The 24,797-nt window shown below is 37.5% G+C and overlaps 1 protein-coding gene across 2 annotated transcripts; it reads left to right on the forward strand.

Moving 5' to 3' along the window:
- The first annotated feature begins 3,763 nt into the window (after positions 1–3,763).
- Positions 3,764–19,555, forward strand: LOC116304939 (endothelin-converting enzyme 1). Of its 2 annotated transcripts, none has more exons than XM_031714742.2 (20): positions 3,764–4,048; positions 5,056–5,264; positions 5,738–5,995; positions 7,106–7,174; positions 8,241–8,360; positions 9,372–9,461; positions 10,125–10,258; positions 11,294–11,516; positions 11,724–11,822; positions 12,123–12,200; positions 12,736–12,839; positions 13,129–13,187; positions 13,791–13,842; positions 14,081–14,148; positions 14,426–14,550; positions 14,883–14,948; positions 15,490–15,585; positions 16,384–16,457; positions 16,686–16,781; positions 18,115–19,555. In XM_031714742.2, exons 1-20 carry the CDS (start codon positions 3,823–3,825, stop codon positions 18,158–18,160), a joined length of 2,292 nt encoding a protein of 763 aa, XP_031570602.2. In that variant the 5' UTR covers positions 3,764–3,822; the 3' UTR covers positions 18,161–19,555. The 2 variants fall into 2 exon arrangements, with proteins under 2 accessions (XP_031570602.2, XP_031570604.2); XM_031714744.2 differs by having other exon boundaries at positions 11,294–11,426.
- Positions 19,556–24,797: the final 5,242 nt, after the last annotated feature.

Consider the following 24,797-nt stretch of genomic DNA (forward strand, 5'->3'; position numbering starts at 1 on the left):
GATGTAATGTCATCAAGAATGTTGCTTCTTGCTCCGCTTCTCCGGATACATTCGGCTGTGATGCGCACAATAATTGTTATTTAAAAGCATTGAAGGATGTTTATGTATTCGATACTAGTATTAGTTTGGCTTATCTAGTACACAGTCCTTGTGGGAAGAATAAAGATTCTCACGTAGAAAATGTCGCTAATCCACACGGAAACCTTTATTTACGACAACCCTAAAAGAACATGATGGCGTCATTTCACTCCCACTACCATAATGCTTCGCGTATTTTTATTCTTATTTAAATTTGCATTCCCTCGTGAGAATATAGTTAGACAAAATAACTGCTAAATAACTGATCAAAAGGAAGCGTGCAAAGGAGTCTTGTAGTAGAGGTCAATGACGCCATTATGTAAACGTCCTATTTATTCGCCCCTTATCAAGCTTCGGTTCGCTGGAAAAAACGCAAACAAAACAAAAAAAGTTGCAACCGAGGCTACAACCCTAATTTTGAATAATTATACCTTCTAACCTCGATTTAAAGCTTTGTGTGTGGCCAGAAAATTGATTTATTGAATTGAAGGCGGGGAATTTTTGAAGTGATGGTTTAAGAACAACGAACTCTTTATGCAGCTCCTGATAAACGTTTTTTACGAATTCGTAAAATGGCGCGGTTTTTAATGACAAATTCATTTACTTAAGGTTAGCTTTGTTTAATGGTCAAAGTAATCTTAAATACGAACGCTAAATTAAAGAATTTACAACTTTAACAATGTAAAATTCAAAGATCTGCACTCGAACAGGTTAATGTGTCTCTTTCTGTTTTTCCGTCGATTTTTGCCTTGAACTTACATATGCAGTTTCTAATAATTTCACCGAAATCCTTAAGTTCTTCCAAAAATAATTTTCCGACTTCAATTTTGAAATAAATTCAGGATAAAATTAATTGGACGAAAACATTTGTCTCTTAATAATATATCTACAGAAATATTTGTTTCTCATTGTTTGATTGGCTCTCAGTTTTTTCTTAATCTTTGCAATACATTATTTACGCGCACGTTTTTAATGAAGATAACTAACATTTCTCGCCTATTGATTATATATATTATAATCAATGCGGTATTTTTCGGTAGATGTTTTGTTTAATAGAGGGTATTACATGGTCGCTTGGGGATACGGATTATATCTTCGAGTGTTAAGGTAATATTTTACGGGTGAGCGCACGTGCACGGAATGAGTAAGATATTCTCAACTTGAGAAGATAAAATCCGTATCTCCAAGCGGCCATGTACTATTCTTGGGATGCATGCAGAGGTGCATGTTACGTCATAGGCATCATGTTGGTGAACTATCCAAAGCATTGCTCATTAAGCTTCTCTGGTTAGATCAACCAAGATGGCGGCTGTTTCATTGCTATTTATATGTCAAGGGATTTCTTGGTCACGGGTTTGCTGATCAACTTAGAATTATCGATACCATACGATTTCAGTGGATTTTTTCTATTTCACGCGATAGGACGTTTGTATGATGGCGTCATTTGACTCGGCCCACTACCAAGATGCTAGGCGATTTTTCTATATTTTTCAAATTTGTATTCCTTCATGAGAATAGTAAAACCACAATTACTGAACAAAAGAACGTGTGCAAGGGAGTTTGGTAGTAGAGATCATGACGCCATCGTGTAAACGTGATATTTCTAAGAATTCTTACCAATGGTGTTATCTTCCCGTGTGAAGATAAATTTTTTTAAGTAATAGAGAAATGTAGATATTATTAGATATTATTTGTGATAAAATATTATAAGTAAATTAATATTTTTAGCACTATCAAAGGTTTAACAAATATAACACTTATACATCTATTAAACGTTGTCGGTCGGCGATACGAAATCGGAAATCTGAAACCTAGTATCACGCTTCAAATTGTAAAATATTCGCAGCCGAAAACGTTGTTTTCTTTTGTTTTGGAATATATAGCATGACCTTTCGATTAGAAATATGTTTGTGTTTGTGTTTGTGTGGGTGTGGGTGTGGGTGTGGGTGTGGGTGTGGGTGTGGGTGTGGGTGTGTGGGTGTGTGTTTGTGTGTGTGTGTGGTGGGTGTGTGTTTGTGTGTGTGTGTGTGTGTGTGGGTATGTGTTTGTGTGTGTGTGTGTGGGGGTGTGTGTGTGTGGGGGGGTGTGTGTGTGTGTGTATGTGTGGGTTTGTTTTAGTCAAAAATTTCGTTTCATCTCAAATCGCTCATTTTAGATCTCAGAACGACTACGTTTTTTTTTGAAACAAGTGTAACTACGATAGGGGCACTTGGATGAATATCAGTGAAAATTGTAAATGACTTGAAACTTGTTTAAACTTACTTATATGACCCAGATAGTAGCCAAGCAACATGTTTCCTTCACAGTCAAAAGTGGCGGCGAAAAATTATTAATTGTATTTAGCATCTAAATTGTGAGTAAATGACGTCATTTGCTCAACCCTATTGTTCTTTTTGCTTTTAACCCAAAATATCTCAATAGCAAGTGGCTCCCAGGCTAAAATTTTCACTATAATCTGATTTTCATAATCATAATTGAGTCATATTATCCTCAAATACTTCAATTATTCGAACTTTCAAAAATCGGGGCGTTTTCATCCATGTGCCCCTTTAAGAATAATACAAACCAAAAGGGCTGAACTTTATAAGGACTGAATCTTGTGGGTAGACAATTTACCCCATGTGTCATCTATTTTGAATATCGATCCATCTTATTATCAGTAGAAAACGACCAATAAAATATTGAAGGGAAAAGTTATGTTCTTCAGTCCTTTTTTGTATTTCTTAATTACTTTCTTTAGTTTTCTTTCTTCGTTTTTTTTTTTTTTTTTTTTTTTCTTTTCTTACTTTTTGTCCTTCCTTCCTTCCTTCCTTCCTTCCTTCCTTCCTTCCTTCCTTCCTTCCTTCCTTCCTTTCTTCCTTCCTTTCTGCCTTCCTTTCTGCCTTCCTCCTTTCTTCCTTCCTCTTTCCTTCCTTCCTTCCTTCCTTCCTTCCTTCCTTCCTTCCTTCCTTCCTTCCTTCCTTCCTTCCTTCCTTTCCCTTTAATTCCTTAGTCTTTCTTTTTGGCAATTAAATATTTTAAATTATCTTTTTACATATCACTTTCTTTGTTTTCCTTACTTTGTTCATCAGTTTAATCGAATTTTTGTCGCGGTCACAACCTTAGAGGCGGACCATTAGATAAATGAAGAGTGGTGGTGCTGGTGGGGTGAGTAGATAAAAAATATCGAGCAACATAAATCCCTGCAACACCCCTCAATTATTCGATGGTCCATCCCTTAGGCTGCATTGAGGGGGTCAGGTGAAATTGAAGGGGGATCGGGAAAATTTTGGTAGGAAAAAAGGGGGGATGGGCAAATCTTTTTTAGAAAAATGAGGGGGGGGGGGAGGGGAAGCACATTTTTTGGAAGAAGCTACAAGCCTTGCTTAGGGGGGATCGTATTTTTTTGCATGGCTCTAAGGGGGGTGCTAAGAATTATTCTGGGCATTTCAAATTTTCGCCTGCCCCCCTCTCTGCCGTACATTATGAACGCAGCCTTAGCTTTCTTTTCATCTTACTAATATCATCTCTAAGTTCCAGTGTGTTCGTGTAACGCTTAGGGAAGCTGCTTCCCTCAGTAATCTTTCTGGTAGGACAAGATGCTTTGACATATGCAGAACTCATATGCTAAGATCGAGATTCGATCGTGTAACGATTATTGAAATTTAATCGCATCTAACGACCTATAATATTGTAATGACCTCTACAAGCGGTTCAGTCGTCGTCTAGTTCTTACGCACGTACGCGTGTACTAAAGCAACAGAGATGCTAGAACTTAAGGCTTCTTCCACAAGATTCTTCAGACATAGCGTGTATTATAAAATATTAATGCATGGATGTGCAGTTATAGTGTTCATGTCTTTGGGGCTTGCTATAACGCGTTGTGTCACGAAACATTACGATGATGGACAAGTTATAGAAGCAAATTCCAAATTGTCCAAGACAAAATCTGCCTCGTGCTGGACGCCTGGTTGCTTACAGACAGCCACAGGTTGGTTATTAGTTACTCGTACATTGAATGTATGATCAGTTAACAATCCGCAAATGTTATGATGTTTTGGATTTCTAGACTTGCAGTGACGTTACGTGAAGTCTGACTTCACCTCTTAGCATTGACCTGAATTACCTTATATTTATAGCTGTCAACTTAGGTATTTAGCATTTTCTTAGCTTATTGAAACAGAACAAAATAGACCCATTGCGCTTGAATGTAATGTTATCCCACTTCACGGCCTTCCATGTAAGAAACAAAGGGGAAAAAAATCCAAAATCAACTACAAAAGCACAGAGAATTATCTTATTTATTAAAGGTTACCTATAGGGGAATAAATGCATCTTAATTTATTATATCATGCCTAAGGTTTGTTTTTATTGTATGTAGAATGCTTCTAATGTTTGTAATAAAACGCTAAAACTAAAGATTTTCATATGAAATCGGTTGGCTCAGTTGGTTGAGCATCGGACTTTCGTGCGGAAGGTCGACACTCAGGGTCTTAAATAACTGAGGAGAAAGTGCTGCCTTTGTAATTACATCTGCAAATGGTTAGACTTTCAAGTGGCTCGAATGTCCACTTTAAATGGCGGTCCCGTCTCTCCACACTCATCATTATTAACCAACAACGGAAGAACGTAAAAGTGCCTACAGTTCATACTAACCATCTCTCATGCTTGTAAATTGCACAAAACGTAATCTGTCATTAACAACTCAATGTAAAGCGCCTTTGATTATATTCATATAGAAAAGGCGCTATATAAATTCATAAACAATTCATCATAATTATGAGAATTTTTCTACTACCCAAGTTTTGTTTTTTCGCGGTACGGGCGCATGCGCATACCGCGATTCAATTCTATTTACCAAGCGTTATGGAAGTTTGTGTACAATAAATCTAGAGAAAAAATAGGGCAGAGCTAGCTAATGTCCGATGAATGAAAGAATGGCCGAAATAAGGGCGAGGTAATGAAGATGGTACTCAAATTACTATTTTTTACTTCAAGACCTTTTGAGCTCTATCAACCCTACTGTGGATCCATGTAAAGATTTCTATCAGTACGCATGTGGCAAATGGATCGAACACAATAATCTAAGCAAATCGTTTAACTCACTTCATATGACGTGGAATCGATTTAGTGAGCTTGAAGATGAAAATGAGAAATTTCTACATGATGTGATCAAGAGCAAAGAAAAACGAAAGAAATACGCTAAGGTAATTAGGTGATTGATGGTTTTCTTTTCAGTGCTCATCTTTTGGGATAATTAGTTTGCTCCTTTTAAAAAAATATTTTGTTTGTTTGCTTGTTCATTTTCCTCATCCAATGAGCCAGTTCGTAGTCTGAGAATCATTTCCAGTGCGCATCCGATTTTATCCCGACATTTCTCATTTTCTTTTGTTTAAATTTTCTTTAATAATTTAATAAAATCGCATGCGCACTGGAAACGATTCTTAAATTAGGAACTGGCTTATTATTTGATCATTCAAGCACTTATTCATTATAATTAATTTGTTCTTCCATTTATAATTTATTCAATCACTCACTTATTTGCTTGCCTTTGCTTGAATTTATGACTTTTCTAGTTTTTTTTTTCACATTTGCTAGCTTGCATTTTTGATCGGTGATATGTTGTTTCATGATCATGATCTTGTCATCATGAATTCAAACTTCCATCAAATATCTCTAGGTACAAGCAGTGAACAAGGCCTTCAAATACTTTGAATCATGTGTGGATGAAGAAACAAAGAACCGCCGTGGAAGTAAGCCTCTAAAGCATCTTTTAAGAAAGTACAACCTTGACTGTCTGATTACAAGAACATGTGACCTCGATAACATTGACATCACCAATACAGCCGCCAAACTGACCAAGGAGCTGAAAATCTATCCATTCGTGTCAGCCAGTGTGGAGACGGATCTGAGGAATGGCAGTCAGTATGTGATATCTGTAAGTCTCAATTTGCCTTGGTGTTGGCTGGATGACGTCATAGCGCATGAAAACATGCAGCGTGTTTTCTTCCTTCCTTCCGTCCTTCCTTCCTTCCTTCCTGCTTTTCTACTTTGCTTGTCTGTTTTTGTAGGTCAGAATAATGGTTTCGTCTCCTGCAAACAAAAAGATAAAAAATAACATAAAATAACATAAAATAAAATAACATAACGTAACGTAACGTAACGTAACGTAACATAACGTAAGGTAAGGTAAGGTAAGGTAAGGTAAGGTAAGGTAAGGTAAGGTAAGGTAAGGTAAGGTAAGGTAAGGTAAGGTAAGGTAAGGTAAGGTAAGGTAAGGTAAGGTAAGGTAAGGTAAGGTAAGGTAACGTAAGGTAAGGTAAGGTAAGGTAACGTAAGGTAAGGTAACGTAAGGTAAGGTAAGGTAAGGTAAGGTAAGGTAAGGTAAGGTAAGGTAAGGTAAGGTAAGGTAAGGTAAGGTAAGGTAAGGTAAGGTAAGGTAAGGTAAGGTAAGGTAAGGTAAGGTAAGGTAAGGTAAGGTAAGGTAAGGTAAGGTAAGGTAAGGTAAGGTAAGGTAACGTAAGGTAACGTAAGGTAACGTAGCGTAGCGTAACGTAACGTAACGTAACGTGTCTTAAAAAGATGGTGTAAGTATCTTACAACAACAGCAACAACAACAACGACAACAAATACAATGACTCAATAATTTTGGCACTGTATACAAGAAGTACATAAATGTGTTTTCCTAAATAAACAGAAAATATTAAACATATTATTTCAATTTCTAAAATAGCAAAATACATATTGATGTGTTTTAAATAGTTTGCCGTACTAGTCAAGCTTCCTAGCTATATATCTTGTCTGTGGCAGCATTGCCCTTCTATCTTCTTGGCATTCGTATATGTATTTTGCTACAATTTTTTGAATTTTGTTATTCGGGTTGATAAGAAAATAGAATTTATCGTTTTCACATGATAGCACATGGTTGTAATTGTGTTAATGGTCAAGGAGTACTTTCCTGGGTTTCAAGTTTCATCACGTTACTAGATTATAGATATAAGTAGTATATGTTATTGTTCTTTTGTTTTTTTTGTTTTTTTTGTTTTAGTTTCAGCGATCAATTGGTTTTGGTATTCCTACCAGAGTGTTATTGCAAAACACAACAGAAAATCAAAGAGTGAGTAAATCATAAGATTGACTTTTAACTATTAATTTTTAGGCCAGTTGTTGATTAACTGTTATTGTTAAAATAGCTACGATTTTCTTTGATATAACGAACACTTTCATTGGTTGAAAGATGACCACGTGACACTAGTTAAATCTAAATGTATCCCGACCGGGAAATAAGTTACTTATTTCCCGATAGGCAAATAATTTGCACGTGACAAGAATGGTGAAAATAAACAAGTGCACGCGATTAGAACGCGAAAAAAGATGGTTGCGTGTATTTTGCACCAATCACGATTATTTTGCTAGAATTTTCAGTGCGAATGGAGCTCGAAGCAAAAAACCCAGAGAATTTTCAGTGTTTCTACAGACTAAATACAGGCTTTTAATTGAGAAAAAATAATTCACAAAATACGAAAAGAGCGGCTAAAAATGTTGCTTTTCTCCTCGCATTATGGTATAGAAATACAAGACCATATGTGAGTTGTATTTGTAAAATCATTTGTCAGTTTTCATTCATTTTGCTCCCTCAATAAATGTTCTTATTTCGTGAATTGACTCCTCAGTATTTCTCAATAGCCCACTTCCGAGATATGCTTCGCTCGTCACGCACAAAAGTTTCAGTATGAGGCTACGTGCTAAATTAAATTAATTCTTACCGCCTGTCACGAATGACTGAGCATTTAGCACGTAGCCTCATACTGAAACCTTTGTGTGTGACAAGCGAAGCATATCTCAGAAGTGGGCTATTGCTATATATCAAAACGCTTAATGTCTGGTCCCTCGGGAAATTAGTTTTGTTTTCCCGAGAGTCTCGATGTTTCCCTCGGCTTCGCAGAAACTCAGCGGAAACTCAGGCTTCTGAAAACGGTGACGTCATTTATACCGGCACATCTGTTTTCGCACGGTGCAGATGATAATATAGCATTGTTTCCCATCGCTATCTACGCTTGTGAAAATGCTAAACTAAGTGTGGACGCGTGATGCGTTTTCGATGCATTACCAGTATCCATTGTCCAAGGTAAACTAATTATCCGTTGTTTTTTTTCTTTTTTTCTCAAAATCCCCGTGAATAGAGGAAGGACCTCTATAAAGATAAGATGAGAAATATGAGTGTTCTGGTTGGTGCGCAAGTCACTCCAGACCTGCAGCGGGACCTGGAAGACATCATAGAAATGAAAACCAGATATGCGAAGGTAAAATTATCAATCAAATGACTTGCTACTACGGTCATGCTCTTTTAGGCCAGGTTTAAATGAAGCTAGGATGATTTTGAAATCACGGTGCTAGTGTAGTGCTCGCCTCTCACCCGCATGGTCTTGAAATCGATTCATAGATTACATAGTATTACATGTAAGTGGGCATTAGGTCTCTCCCTCGAATCGAGGGTATTCTTTGGTTTCTCCATTTTTTATCCATCTGCATTACCAACCCACCAAGCTAAACTTAAAAATGTGATTTGAAAAAATTGAAATTTTTTTAGTAAGCCATGACCTGATTGATCAGTCGCAAGGCTGTTTCAGGGTTTGATAAGATTAAGCGTGTCATACCCGGCTACTGAGAGCTCACTATCACACTGATGGTGTGTGATAACCGGTTACTACGAGCTCACTATCACACTGATGGTGTGTGACACCCGGTTACTACGAGCTCACTATCACACTGATGGTGTGTGATAACCGGTTACTGCGAGCTCACTATCACACTGATGGTGTGTGATACCCGGTTACTACGAGCTCACTATCACACTGATGGTGTGTGACACCCGGTTACTGCGAGCTCACTATCACACTGATGGTGTGTGATACCCGGCTACTGCGTGCTCACTATCACACTGATGGTGCTATATACCCGGCTACTGCGAGCTCACTATCACACTGATGGTGTTATATACCCGGCTACTGCGTGCTCACTATCACACTGATGGTGCTATATACCCGGCTACTGCGAGCTCATTATCACACTGATGGTGTGTCATACCCGGCTACTACGAGCTCACTATCACACTGATGGTGTGTGATACCCGGCTACTGCGAGCTCACTATCACACTGATGGTGTGTCATACCCGGCTACTACGAGCTCACTATCACACTGATGGTGTGTGATAACCGGTCACTGCGAGCTCACTATCACACTGATGGTGTGTCATACCGGGCTGCTGCGAGCTCACTATCCACTGACGGTGTTTCATTTGTCTTATCCATAGCAAATTAAGTTATACTACCAGTTCGACAAGGACAAACTTTATAAAAAGATCACTTTACGAGAACTTGAAAATATCACCAGGACTTCCAAGGTACTTACTTTTTAAATCCAGTCATTTACAATCTTTACCTGAATTTTAAACATTAACAGCTTACTATTTCTAAATAAAGCTATTTCAAAAAAGGCTGGCAAAGATTCTATTGCATGTTGAATGTTGAATTTTGCATGACAAGCCCAAAATGCACTATAGGCGAAGTTAATGCAATCACAGCGATATAGAATTTCCCAGGGCTTTGTCTGCGTGCTATCTTTCCAGAATAAAATGACGCAAGACGCAAGACGCAAGACGCAAGACGCAAGACGCAAGAAGCAAGAAGCAAGAAGCAAGAAGCAAGAAGCAAGAAGCAAGAGGCAAGAGGCAAGACGCAAGACGCAAGACGCAAGACGCAAGACGCAAGACGCAAGACGCAAGACGCAAGACGCAAGACGCAAGACGCAAGACGCAAGACGCAAGACGCAAGACGTAAGACGCAAGACGCAAGACGCAAGACGCAAGACGCAAGACGCAAGATGCAAGATGCAAGATGCAAGATGCAAGATGCAAGATGCAAGATGCAAGATGCAACATTCAAAACCTTTCCCCGATTTTATTTGAAATAGCTGTAAACAAAAACAAAACAACCATTACTCGACATTTGATATTCCGAACTATGTCCCAGTGTCTAATGAATACTCTGTTTTCGTTCTTTTTCAGATAGACTGGGTGCAATATATTCGAAGAGTTTTTGCGGACGCCAATGTGAACATGACAAATGATTATGAAATTGTAGTTTACGATGTTGATTACATGAGAAATGTATCACTATTTACAAGCTCGCTGAATAAAAGGTAACAGATTGAGCCCTGAAACAACCTCTGGGCTAAATCAGGACACCTTATACCCACAGATTGAACCCTGAAGCAAATTCACATTTGATCTAAGGCAGTGCACTGGTAACTCACAGTCGAACCCTGAAACAACTACTTGAATTGGTTGCTTGATCGAACCCTCAGGGCACGGCTAATTACCAATTCGAAATGTTTCGTGGAGGGAGCAAAACGGAAGAAACCGGAAAATAGACCTCGAATAAAGAGAGACAAAACAAACTCTACTCATCATGTGATTCTCCTATTCGATCAGAAAAACTTGCTATTATGATGAGTTAAATTATCATATGACCCGTACGGCCCTGCTTGCGCGCTCTAATAAATCCTTTGGAAAAGGCCACGTGATGGGGGACTGGATCCAGGTGGGTTGAAATGAGCGGGCCGTTAACACATCCGGCTCTCCTCGTTTACGCGCACTGTATTTATCAATTTTAGCTGGATTTTTCAGCCTTTTTACGACAAAGATTGGGTCATATGATGAAATGCTTATTGACTGAGTTAGATCGGTCCGAACGAGAAAGTATTTGGCTCTTGGCCATTTATAATTGCACAGACCGATCGCAGCGAGGACCGTACAAATGACCAAGAACCTTATATTTTCCCGTCTGGCTCTCTCCTTCTCTGTTAATAAGTACATATTTAACACTTATTGACTGAGGGAAACATCGCCGTCGAGGGACCACAAACACACTGCTTTCCCGAGGTTCCAGCCAATAAGTATTGTTATATACAAACTGTCAATGAACACGAAGTAATTATTTAATTATTATTTTTTGATTATTTGATTTATAAAAACTTAGAAAAATGGGAAATCATTCCGGCAATGTTATTACTGGTTAACAACATATTGTTGCCCGCTGAGAACCGTTGCCGGGGAAACGTCAAAACTTTTTCAAGTCCACGTGATTTCCTCTCGTCCAATTAGAGTATGAGAAAAATGTTATTTTACAGTTGGCATATAACAATAAATATGAATACTTGTTTGATGGATTTCAGGTCCCTGATCAACTATTTCACGTGGCTGGTCATCGACAAAGCGGCATTTTATTTGAACAAAGATTTTGAAGAGGTTCTTCGACAGTATTACACTCAGTCTGATGGGATGTACAATAAACAGGCCATTGAAAAAGTTTGTTTTTTTCAATTGAAACTTCAGTTTGGGATGGCCCTGGGAAGGGTGTTCGTTGATGAGAGATTCAGTGGTGACAGCAAGAAAGTGGTCAGTGAATTAGTCGCAATTCGAATTTAAAAAGTAAAAAAAGCGTATAGCTTTACTGTGGAGACACTCGAACCATGAACACTTTAAGGTTATTTTACCATTTTTCGAATCATCCATTCAGAAGCCAGATTCTTACTGGAAGAAAGAAAGAAAGAAATTTTATGACATTACTTACATACTCTTTATATGAATCACGTTTCTTGTCAGGTCAAAGAAATCGTTAAAAACTTTCGCATCACCTTAATGCGTAGCATGAAGAATATACATTGGATGGAGGAAAAATCCAAATTAGCTGCTATCGATAAGGTGTGTTGAAGAATGATAGTAGTGGAAAGGATTTGACGGATGATATGAAACTCGACAGGACAGGACAGGACAGGACGGGACAGGACGGGACGGGACGGGACGGGACGAGACGGGACGGGACGGGACGGGACGGGACGGGACGGGACGGGACGGGACGGGACGGGACGGGACGGGACGGGACGGGACGGGACGGGACGGGACGGGACGGGACGGGACGGGACGGGACGGGACGGGACGGGACGGGACATACTATACCTCTACTATGCAGTATGTCAACGTTTCAATCCTGTTATATTTTAGGCCAAAAACATCATACAAACAATAGGATTTCCAGACTTTATACTAGACGACTCAAAACTGGATCAATATTATGAAGATGTGAGTAACCAGACAAAATCAATGCAACACTTATGGATATAAAGTAATTATATGGATGGTAATTATATAATGTACCTAACACGCAACGCGTCTCCTTCCACACATTAACGAAACTCAAATCGTCGCGGCTATAATCGTGCCGACACCTTTAAGCAAGCATGTTTTTTGTCAATGCTGGTTCTGTCTTGGTGTTGCAGGGCACCTGAATCATTCATGAAGACAACAAAGCAATAGCCGAGAACTATAAGCTGGGATCTTAACAATACCCTGCAATACAGAAACTCTAACCCAGAATGCAATAAAGCTTGCTACACCAAAAAGACCTACAATGCCTCAATCCTTAAGAAAGGAATCAACTGATTGACAAAAATAAGAAAAAAAGAGTTTACCTTTTTTTTAAAGAAAACAAGGGAAGATATATAAGACACAACGGGAAAAAAATGATACGCGCCAGGGATTTTATTTACTACTTTGCAGAATATAAGAGAATTTGTCGGCACAGTTTTGATGTTTTATTTATTCATGTTTGCTTCAGATAAGGATTGATGAACGCACATATTTTGAGAATGTATTTTCAGTACTGGCAGGTTCTTTCAGAAGAAATGTAATGAGACTTGGTACCACACTTGATAAGGCAGAGTAAGTGAGGATGTCATCGATCGATCGATCGATCCATCCATCCATCCATCGATCCATACATCAATCCATCCATCCATCGATCCATTCATCGATCCATCCATCGATCCATCGATCCATCCATCCATCCATCCATCCATCCACCCACCCACCCACCCATCCATCCATCCATCCATCCATCCATCCATCCATCCATCCATCCATCCATCCATCCATCCATCCATCCATCCATCCATTTATTATAAACGTGTATTAAAAGATACCGTAGTTAATATTGATTATTTTTAAACAGATGGGACTTCGCACCAATTAATATCAATGCCTTTTACACCCCTGTGTCTAACAAAATTGGTATGTATCGAAACACATTTCCAGTCTTGTGTTCCCAGCTTTGTTTTATTAACAGACCTTTAGTTCTTCTGTTAAACGCACACCTGTGATTAAAAATTCTTTGAATTCAATACACATGGCACGAAGTTATTCCTTTCGAAAAATCTTGTACGAGTATAAGTTACCACGTATGCACATATGATTTTGGATGGTACATTTTTAATAAATCGCTATAAGGCCCCTTCTATATATTTTTTCCGTTCGAATACGCATACATTTCGATGCATTTTGGCTTTGCGTCCACACTAAAACCATCGCTGGGTGTCTTCCTTGTAAACGCATACGTACATTGCAAAACAATTTCCAAAGTTAGGCATTGGTGAAGGAAAGCCTATGGCATTAGCAAAAGTCGAGGATTTTGAAAACGCTGACGTGATTTACAAATCATTTCCCAAATCATGCAAAATCGACAACCTAAAATAAACTATAGATCTTGCACGTTGTATTTTACTATTTTAACAATGGATGACGTCACGGGGATAACAGTGGGAACACACATTTGTCACGTAACACTTACACTTTAATGTACAGTTTTAGTATTTAACACTAGTCTTTCCTTATTAGTTTTTCCTGCTGGTATCTTACAGCCTCCATTTTACAACAAATACTATTTAAGGTACCATTGTTATATAAATAAAAAATAATAATAATGAATATAATAATAATAAAATAATAATAATAATAATAATAATAATAATAATAATAATAATAATAATAATAATAATAATTAATTAAAGTAATACAATGCCATTTTTAAATGTGTTACATATACAGTTGGACTAATCTTCAACGTACCCCCTGGATCCTCCCTTTACTCTTAATTGCTCAGTTATGCTTTTCTTTCTTCAAAACAGAGCTGCTAGCTATGGAGCTATTGGAACAGTGATAGGGCATGAAATAATACATGGATTTGACAACCAAGGTAAGTGGATGTTTAGAGATGCACAAGGCTCAGTCAAGGTACGGGAAAGACGTGATTGGTTGTTACAACTTGACCAATAAGAATGTACACTTCTGACAAGGAAAAGGAAAAAAACAAAACATGAAATGACGTAAGTGGTCACGTGTAAAACTAGAAAAATATTTAGATTGATTTGAGTCTAAAACGTTTTCCTGTATGATTGGGCTTGAGAAGACATTTTTAATTAAAACTTAGACTAGTGAATGATCAATGATAAATGATGTCTTGAATTTTCCAGGAAGCAAATATGACAAGCACGGTAACTTTGTGGCCTGGTGGACGAAGAAGACTAGAGAAGCGTTCAATCAGAAAATCAAGTGCTTGATCGAACAGTACAGTAACTTAACATTTTATGGATATGAAGTAAGAATATTATGCAGATTCCGTACACTAATAATCCCTCCAAACGAATCCAGTTTTTTTAAATTTTACTTTTTTTTAATGGCCTTACGTTCGTTTTCGAATTGTTTTCAATTATCCCCACATGTATTCTTTTATGTTGTGAACGTGTGAACGGAGCCTAAATTCCTACCAGGGGCTCAAAACATTGAAGAGAGAAAGAGAGAAAGAGAGAAGTCGTTTATTATCACAGCTTATCAGATCATAATGATCGGAAGCGTGACACGGTCACCACAATGGCCCGACACGTCGGGGGAGTGAAAACAATCTACTCCATTTTGGTTTTGTTTTTCCAGGTGGATGGCCTATCCTCTCTTTCGGAGAATATAGCTGATAATGCAGGTGTTAAGTACGCTTTACAGGTATATGTAGATGTTTCTTCTTCCCAATCCCCCCCCCACATGTTAAATTTTCGAGCGTTAGTCATGAAACATTTGGAAACTCGATTTATTGAGGATCCCTCAAAACCAACGCACATATTCGGATAGTACAATACTTCGCATTCGAAATATCTGTTCTACAGGGTTAGCCTCGATTTCCTATACACCTACTTGGAATATTCGTGTTTTCCAGTGAAGGTCCTTGGAATTTCAAAGTGTTTGTATCGTTGAAGTTTTGCATTCTTTACTTTACTGTTGCTATTTGTGGATATTTGTACACTGAACTAAGGCTAACCTAGCCTCCTTTGCAGGCGTCCTTTGGGGCTTCTTTAAAATCCCTGGCGGGGGATTTTGTAGAACGGCCCCAAGGGACGCCTGCGAAGGAGGCTTAGGCTAACCTTACACAAATGAGTCTGTGATTAAGGAACACAGCGATATTTAAGTAATTCGAAAATGGTCCATTAAAGAGTTTCTGTCCTGATTTCACTACTCACCTTTTAATCTCGCCATGATTTTTTTTCAGGCATATAACGACTGGACGAGAAAGAATGGGGAAGAAATTCCGCTTCACGCCACCATGTTGACAAATACCCAAGTGTTTTTTATCAGCTTTGCACAGGTGTGATTCAAATTAGTTTTTCTCTTCATCAAACGTGTATCACTTAACCAGAAATTATAAAAAATATACCTTTCCTAAGATACGGCCGGATGCACATGTACTACCCAGAAAAGCTCTGGATAACGTTTTATCTGTTGTTGCTTAAATGTGTTTTCACCTGATTCATGGTTCCGACTTCCTTTGATTACCGTTGCTATGTCCCACAAGCTTAACAAAGTATTTACAATATCTCGGAATTTAACTCTGATCGCAGAACATTGATTGTAATTTGTTAACTGTTCTGCGAACAGAATAGAAAATTGCCTTGTAATCCTTTTAGTCATTAAAACAGATACTGTGTAGTTGTTTGTGGGACGAGATTTTAATTCCATTGGGTAAACTGCTGCAACGGTGATTGGTTCGCTAATCTCTGAGTCGGAACCATGAATTATCACTTATGTGTACACCTTATGTCTGCAATAAAAAGGGTATAGAGTACAGTAATAGCGTACAGCAGGATACATTACTAAATCGGGAGGGGAGGGGGGTGTACCATGTTTGGTAAGGACTGATCGATAAACTAGCGTGCACATTAAGTAATTCTCCATAAAATATAGTTATCCTCTCTAGGTATCCTCTCTAGGTATCCTCTCTAGGTATCCCCCCCCCCCCCCCCCCCCCCAGCACCCATGCCATAGATATAAATTATATATACTTAATTACTCAATATACATAATATTTATTTATTTATTTATTTATTTATTTATTTATTTATTTATTTATTTATTTATTTATTTATTTATTTATTTATTTGAAAAGATCTGGTGCGAAAGCTTCACACCAAGAGGCAGATTATATTCGTTATTTGGAATCCATGCACCAGCACCAATAAGGTACTTGCCTTGCCTTGCCTTGCCCATTCGTAACATATCACTAGCAATAGCCTATTAGTAACACATGAATAGCAACAGCCTATTAGTAACATACGAAAAGCCGCAATAGCTACCCTCCTTGGTTCTGGGCAATGTAAACAAGTATCAAACAGTAAGCCATTCATCTAAATTCAATCATCTACTTATATCATCTAAATATTTTTTTATTTATATTTCTTCTCTTTATAGGGTTAACGCGACTCTTCAAAACATACCAGAGTTTGCAGAAGCCTTCGGTTGTCCCTTGGGTTCTCCCATGAATCCAGAGCACAAATGCAGAATTTGGTAGTTTGATAATGAATGATGAAAGTGGGGTTTGACTATGACTATGATATAGATATTATGCCAGGTTTTGTATCATATGAGGATATTCTTCTCATTGTATGCTTTTTTACGCACTTGGTCATTTGAATAAATAAATACATATTTAAAGCAAATAAAACGCGCGCGCATGTCTCTGTAATGTGATACAAACACGCTGGGAGCTGTAGAGCATTACGTGTTGTTCTTGCTTTTCGAGTTCTCTACGTCGTTTGTACAGCTCCAAGAGTTATATCACAATACAGAGAAAATCAGTGTTTTATATTGTTTTTAATAACATATTTTTATACCATTTTGCGCAACCGTGTCTCTGTTCTCTGACATAATCCCAGTAGCCAGCCAATCAATTCAATGCGCGAATGATATCTCAACTGTTTTATAAATACATATTAAAAAGTATAAACATAAATGTTGCCAGACAAGGAGAAGGATCCTCTTTAAAAGAAATTATCACCATGTCCACATTTCAGTTGTCTATTTTGGTCGAACCACACCTTCATTGTATCCATGAATGAGCTTTAGCCACAAATTTTGATTAACTATAATGATAAATGTTGGCGGTTGAGTATTTCTGACGTAACGAGCATCAGGCGATCGAGTTGTTGTTGTATTTGTTGGTACGTACAGAGCCAAGTACGAAGTAGTCTTGGCAGCCGTCTCAGCTATTTTCAGTCCCACATCTTCACGGGCCCTCTCCACTAACGCCTTTGGAGGAGAGGGATCTGGGACCGAAACTAATGACGGATGCGAGACTCCACTTTTAGGCAGTGCCTAAATATATATTTAGTCAAATCCAACTATATTGATGGTCTATCATCAATGCAGCGTCCTGATTGGATGATATACTATTAGGCTATAAGCTATATCCTACTAACAGCGAAAAGTGCCGGCTTTCAAAATCAAATATTAAATTTAGCTTTATTAAGCCTTTTCATAGTTTAAGAATCGATTCCACTAGTACTGCGCATGCGATTTTATCCCGAATTTCTCACCTTCTTTTGTTTAATTAAGAACAAAAGAAGGTTTAGACAAAAGAAGGTAGAAATTCGGGATAAAATCGCATGCGCAGTGGAATCGATTCTTAAACTGTGAAAAGGCTTATTCAAAACTTGGTTGCATATATTCATTTGACCGACTAGTTGGTTCTGACTAAAATAGGCCATTCGGGCTCGAGGACTACATGCTAAATATTACTGATGGTACCGGCTGGTGATGGTTGAGTATATAATGATGAGTATATAAATTTCCTTTTTGGAAGGTATTTTTAATGTATTTATCTATTTATTTTGTCTGAAAGGTTGACCAGAGCCTTACTACAAACAGGTGACCCACATCTGTTATGATTAATAGACAAAAGGTAATATTGATGGATCAAAAGCTTTGTTAACCAATCAGAAAGTGGATAATTGATATGGGCCTAATTATTCAGATCATACTGTTGTGTTGCTATCAAGCGACATACCATCGTTGAAAGACTTCAAACGTAGCTTTCTGCTTTCGAAACGAGCCTGGATTTTTGGCGAGCATTACAAGAAGAAGCATTATGGCTTTCAATGGAATTTTCCCAGCTTTTATTTCGTTTCTTATTTTGTTTCTAAATATCAATGAGTACAAGAGTTGCCTTGCAAAAGCTGAAACTAAACATGAAAATGAAGGAGAGGATGAATTAACTAACGTCTGGGCAGTAGAACTCGACACAAACGACGAAGAAGTCGCAAAAGAGGTTGCACGAAGCTACGGCTACGATTATGGCGGGCGAATCGGGTCTTTACCGATGCATTTTAAGTTCATAAAGAGAGATGAGGACCCTGTTGACTCTATTTTGAAAGGAGAACAAGAAGATGACGAAAGTGAATCTGATAAACACGAGGACAAGCGTATGCTGGAGAAACATCCAAGAGTAAAGTGGGTTCAACAACAACGAACCCTGATACGCGAGAAGCAAGGAAATCTCCCGTGAACATGGAAGAAAAAGAAGGAAAAACGAAAGCTGTTTCCTGTAAAGGCTAAGAGAACTTTAAGTTCGTTTTTTCATTTGGCATGCGCCATAACATCAGCTAGATTAATCTATTGTTTTGAATTACAAAACAGTTCAAAACATGTCAGATCTATGAATAAAGTTCAAAACAAATGCTACATGGACACTAAGTTCATTCTGCACGTTTTGTGATCAAAACTAGCTACTTTTAAAACACCAATAAGATAAAAACAGATGCTGTTGATTTAGTGCAGAAAAAAATAAGGTAAGCCTAAAAACATATTTACAATCAACACAATAAAAAGACAGCAATTTATAATAATATTCATGAGCAAAGGATCAACAATGCCAAAGATTCACATACCAAAATATATCTGTAACGTAAATATTTAGTATTTTAATATATAAAAAAAAAAGAGAAAAATATAATGATTATCTATATGGAACTGAAGTAAAACTCATTGCTTTTTATCACATAAAATTTCGATGCAATCATGAATATTAATGCTGATGAACACTTTAATTTGTTTAATAATCGTTTCAAAATATATTGAAGCATAATAGACCCCAATTATATTCTTATATAGAAGTATTATATGTAGAAAATATTTATTGGACGTGATGCAACGAATGATGCGTTCTTGGATTTTGCCCATATTTGTTTGTTTCCTTTTTTTCTGTGCACATTTCAATGTTTTAAATGTTTTAAATACAAAAATTCCAAAAAGAGTTATTAAAGGTTTTAGCCGGTTTTGTTGCATGTTGCATATGCTTCTTGTTCCATATGGCTTAAGAATTTAGCTTGAAATTTATTTTATTGATACGAAATAATCAATGTCAATGAACACAAAAGATATAAAGCCGGAAAAAAAACGCCCGTACAAAGCTTTATTTTTTTTTTTCAAAATTCTGTATTGTTGTGACCTTTTACTGATTGTAGTCACTTTGACCACAGTGCATTTATGGCTGGGCTTGCTACATACAACATGAAGCAAAAACCTTCATCGACATTTTTTAAATAGCTGTATATAAAAAATAAAAAAAATATCGCATGGGAAACACGTAGAGATAAGAGGAATAATGGCATGTAGAATGAGGAAGAAAGGACGATAAGAAGGGATGTCATTCTCAGTGTCAGTGGTATTACAGAATAGTCCCTTCATAGTTCTCTGCGCTATCTTGAAAGGTAGCCGTACTTTTGCATCGAAGCGAGACGAACGGTGAGCTGGCAATGATAGAGACATGTAAACAATTGCCCAAGGTGTTAAAATAGTTCTCTATCATTGTAAGCTCACCTTTCGTCTCGCTTCGATACAAAGGCACGGCTACCTTACAAGATGGCGCAGGGAACTTTTGTCTTTGTAATTTTGTTTTGACTTTGAAGACTTGAAATATAGCGATGCCTTTTAGCTATGGCCCAATAAATCACACCAGCTTCGAGTCCTCGGATGCTCAGGGCTAGCCTCATCGATTTTGTGTAGAGTTGCACGTGTTTCAATGAAAATCCGTGGAATTTCAAAATATTCGTATTGTTGAAGTTATCGCGTTGGTATTCGTGCATATACTGATACTAAACTGAGGCTCGCGTTAATCCTAAGTAAATGTGTCTGCAATAGCGCAGCGCGCTCATTCTAAAAATAGCTTAAAGATTCGGACAATCATTACATTCTGTTTAACCGCTACGAGGATTATACGAACCGATTTTATTATTTTTACTTAAAGTTACAATAATAACCCATGTAAACTAAGATCAACTGCGATCGGCTGTGAAAATTATCTGCTGAAAGTAAACTTGTAAGTTTGTTTGTCCGAATTTCGCCTTTGTCTTCGTTTTTATGACGTCACGGCTGCGCTGCGCTATTAACGCACGCAACGTTATTATACGAAATTCGAAAATGGGCTATTTCCATATCTATTAAAAAAGGTGTTTTTTTTGGTGGTGAGAGGTTCATGGGACTTCAGTAGAAGCGATTGTCAATCATCAGTTAACATTTAAACTATTGTGGAGCGTTAAAGCTTATCAATTTGACAAATGCTACTGAGTTGAAAACAAAAATTGAAGGCGTGAAATGGAAGACGGGGTCACAATAATTAAAAACAAACGATATCGTTTGCACGAATTCCCCACCCCCTCCCCCTACAAATAAAATAGTAGCTCCCCTTATTTCTAAAATCCTTTGTAGCACTATTTGCTACCACAAAACAGAAAAGATCTGCACCATCAGAAGTGATCATGCAGACGCTAGTATTCTCCCTGCCTATCAGTGTCTTAATATCTTCTTTCGTTTTAACAATTTGAACAATTGGAACAATTTGGCTTGACTGTGATCGCGTTTGGAATACAAGTGAATCGCTGAAATAGCTTGGAAGAAAAATAGTTATGTCTGTCTAATAAGGAAAAGGTGTAAAGAATTTCACTATGTGAATAAGCACAAGTTAAACTACAAAAGGGTGTAAGCGATTTCTGATATTTTGCTCCTTTAAGAAGTTAATAAATTTCAAAGTTGGATCATTGAAAAAATTCAATGTTGGTTGACGTTTTACCGCATAGATGACGAAATACGCAAAATATCAAAAATCGCTCTCACGCTTTTGTAGATTATCTTTTTTTCTTTCTCTCTTTCTTTCTTTCTATTTCTATTTTTTATTATTTCCGATTTCATTTTTTATTTGAACGTGTTGCGTAGAGAAAGTTTAAAAGCAAAGAAACCGACATACACCTGAAGGTGTCCAGAAAATCTTAATTTACGAAACGATGCAATGTAAAACATTGGAAAGCAGCTGAAAACGCTGGACTGAAAAGCATGGACTTATAGGTAGCAGATAAATAATTGCAGTCAAGGACAATTAATCGATGAGTCAGCACATCTGCAGGGAGAATGTGTTTTCCTAAAGCCTCAACTAGATCTGTCTTATGGGTCTCTTGCTCTCCCCAAAACAACACTTGCTCTCAACCATTATCTATCAACCAGGTACGCCCTCACGACCCCACCACATCACTATACCACACCACTACACCACCACACCACCACACCACTATACCACCACACCACTACACCACTACACCACTACACCACTACCCCACTACCCCACTACACCACTACACCACTACACCACACAAAAACACCACACAAACACAATACAACACTTGCTCTCAACCATTATCTAACAACCAGGTACGCCCTCAAGACCCCACCACACCAGTACACCACACCACTACACCACACCACTACACCACACCACTACACCACACCACTACACCACACAAACACACCAAACAAACAACCACCACACCACTACACCACACCACCACTATACCACCACACCACTACACCACACCACCACTACATCACCACTCCACTACACCACACAAACAACCACCACACTAAATAAATGAACGGACGGACGAAAAGAACAAACGGAAGAAGTACGGAAGGACGAACGAATGAATGAAGAAATGAATAATCTTTTTGCGATTCTAAGATATCGCGTGCTATGACGCACTAACGTTACTGCAATAAAATGTTTCCTAAGGGAATGTTTTATTTTTTGGTTAGGTCGATTCTTATTTAGAATTCAAAACATGCCTAGGAGCTATACTAGTGGCCATGCCAATATACGGCCAATTTAGAAATTAACATGTCCTTCACATCATTTATCCTTAAGTCCTATACTCAAACTATTTGTCATTGGAATAAAACGATAGCAACAACAACAATAAATAAATAAATAAATAAATAAAATAAATTTTAAAAAAATTATACATTCTTCTTATATTTCTTAATTAAACCCTGACATTTGTTTATGAGCATCATGCAGTTGAAGACCGTTGAATATCTTTTTAGTGGAAGTACATTAATCGTAATACTTCAATAAAATTGAAATTGATAATATTTCAATTGAACTGTGTGTCAATATCTTACCACTTGCTGAGTTATCATGTTCGAAAGACTGATTATATATAAGTGCACACATGGTGTATAATAATATATGTTGACCTTGGTAAATATCATAACCGTATCATCAACTGAAAGGAAAGGTTAGTCGAGGAATTTCTTGATATTTTCAGTTATGTATTTTACATATCCATCCATCCATCCATTTGTCTTTTCATTTGTTCATTCTTCCCTTCCTTTACATTCCATATCAATATTTAATTCATTAAAATATTCAGCTTATTGTTGTCTTCTCGATCTCTTCCTTCTTATCAACTAATTCAGTTCTGTCGGGATAAAATGATATCTATTCATACTATAAGTTTAACAGTAAATGTTGAAGATTTTCATTTAGTTTGCTGGGGCGTAGGCAGTTGGACGGCAGCCAGTCTTGGTGATCGTATTTGCAATCATCTTTATGATATTCGCAATAACGATCCCACCAAACCAGTTTCCCGCCATTTCAATCTAGCTAACCATTCTCTTTCTGACTTTATGGTTTTCGGTCTTTCTTTGATTAACGTACGGCAACGATGATTGTCGCAAGACCAAAGAAATGCGGCTTATTCACCTATTGGGCACTCTTAGTCCCAACGGGATTAATGAACGCTTTACTTTCAACTAACCCATTCTTTTGTCTTTTGATTGTTTGTTTTTTTCAGTTTCCTTGCCCACTTTGTTCTCATTGGTTTCTTTTGTCTTATTCTCATTATATAAACACTCCTTTCTACCACCTCTTTCTCTTTTACTCAGACGAAGGACTAGCGTCCGAAACGTCAGTACGTTTTTTTCATTTTTTCAAGGTGTATAATTTACCCTTTTATCATTACTGCTTCATTAGAAACACCGACGCAGCTCACACTAGTTTTTAGTTATCTCTTCTCATCTAAAAATACTTGATTAAAGCTTATTTCCACACCATTTGTACCCAAGGTTTTCCAGCTTGATCTGGTTTTTTTTTTTTTTTTTTTTTCACGCCAAAATCCGGAGCGAACACTTTAAATGTCTGATAAACTTGAGCCATTAAATTAAGTAGTCTGATTCTGAGTTGAGTCTATAAAGTTCCATATGAGATTTTTAATTTTACTTTTTTTTAATGAACACCCTCCATAATTATCAGAACTTAATAATCATGCTGCATCGAAAACAATCTCAAGTTATAAAATATCTATCAAAGTAAAATGGCGGAAGTTGTCAGAGCCTCGAGGGATAATTTCAAAATGCTTTTTGCTGATTTACCCTGATAGCTGAGTGTAAACATTTTCTGGATAACGAGTACGTAGAGGTTTTTGTCGGAAATTAATAGTTTTTCCCCCCTTGAAACATAGTAGGCCAGGTATAAGTGCCTAGCACTTTTAAGGGCTCTAGCTCCTGGTCCAATTTACTTCTCTAGAAACTGGACAAAACTTGCCTTCTCTTTGTTATTCATTCTTTATTTCTTTTATTTTTCCCTTTCGCTTTATTTGTTTTTGTTTGTTTCGTTTGTTTTTCTTCTTCTTTTCTTTCGTTTGCTAACTTATTTCGCCTTAAGGCGCAACTGCATGAACTTTAATTTATTCATGACTAGGGGTTATTTAGAATAGGGGTTCTTGCCTCTGTTAGTTCGCAACCTTAATCCCAAACAAAGCCAAGAAGGTTGCTTTTCGAAACTGTGTGGTACCGACGTACAAAACTCAAGATTACAGCCAAATAAGTTAAGGGAAAGCCGTCTATTTTTGGCCGGAGAAGTCTAAAATTGGCTGTAAAATGGACGTTATTAAACACTCTACTATACCGAGCAGTTAAATTTTAATATATGTGTAAAGTACAAGCGGTAGGATTCCTGATATATAAATTGAGGTTTTACCTCCGGCTCACTAAGACACTTAATATCGTGCTTATCTTGTTTTCTAAGTACGATTCTCTTTCGCCGATGTCCAGCAAGATATTTTTTTGTCAAATAATAGAAACCAATAAAGTGCTTTCGATAAAGCGAGGCCGGGTGCATTGCCGACGGAGGTAGAAGAGACGAAGGGTTAGAAAAATTGCGAATATTCAACTTAATAACCTGCTTCCTAATGCTTTCTA

Source organism: Actinia tenebrosa, unplaced genomic scaffold, assembly GCF_029948245.1.
Source record: "Actinia tenebrosa isolate PJP-AT-01 unplaced genomic scaffold, QUT_ActTen_1.0 PGA_scaffold14__42_contigs__length_11649687, whole genome shotgun sequence".
NCBI classification, from domain to species: Eukaryota; Metazoa; Cnidaria; class Anthozoa; order Actiniaria; family Actiniidae; genus Actinia; species Actinia tenebrosa.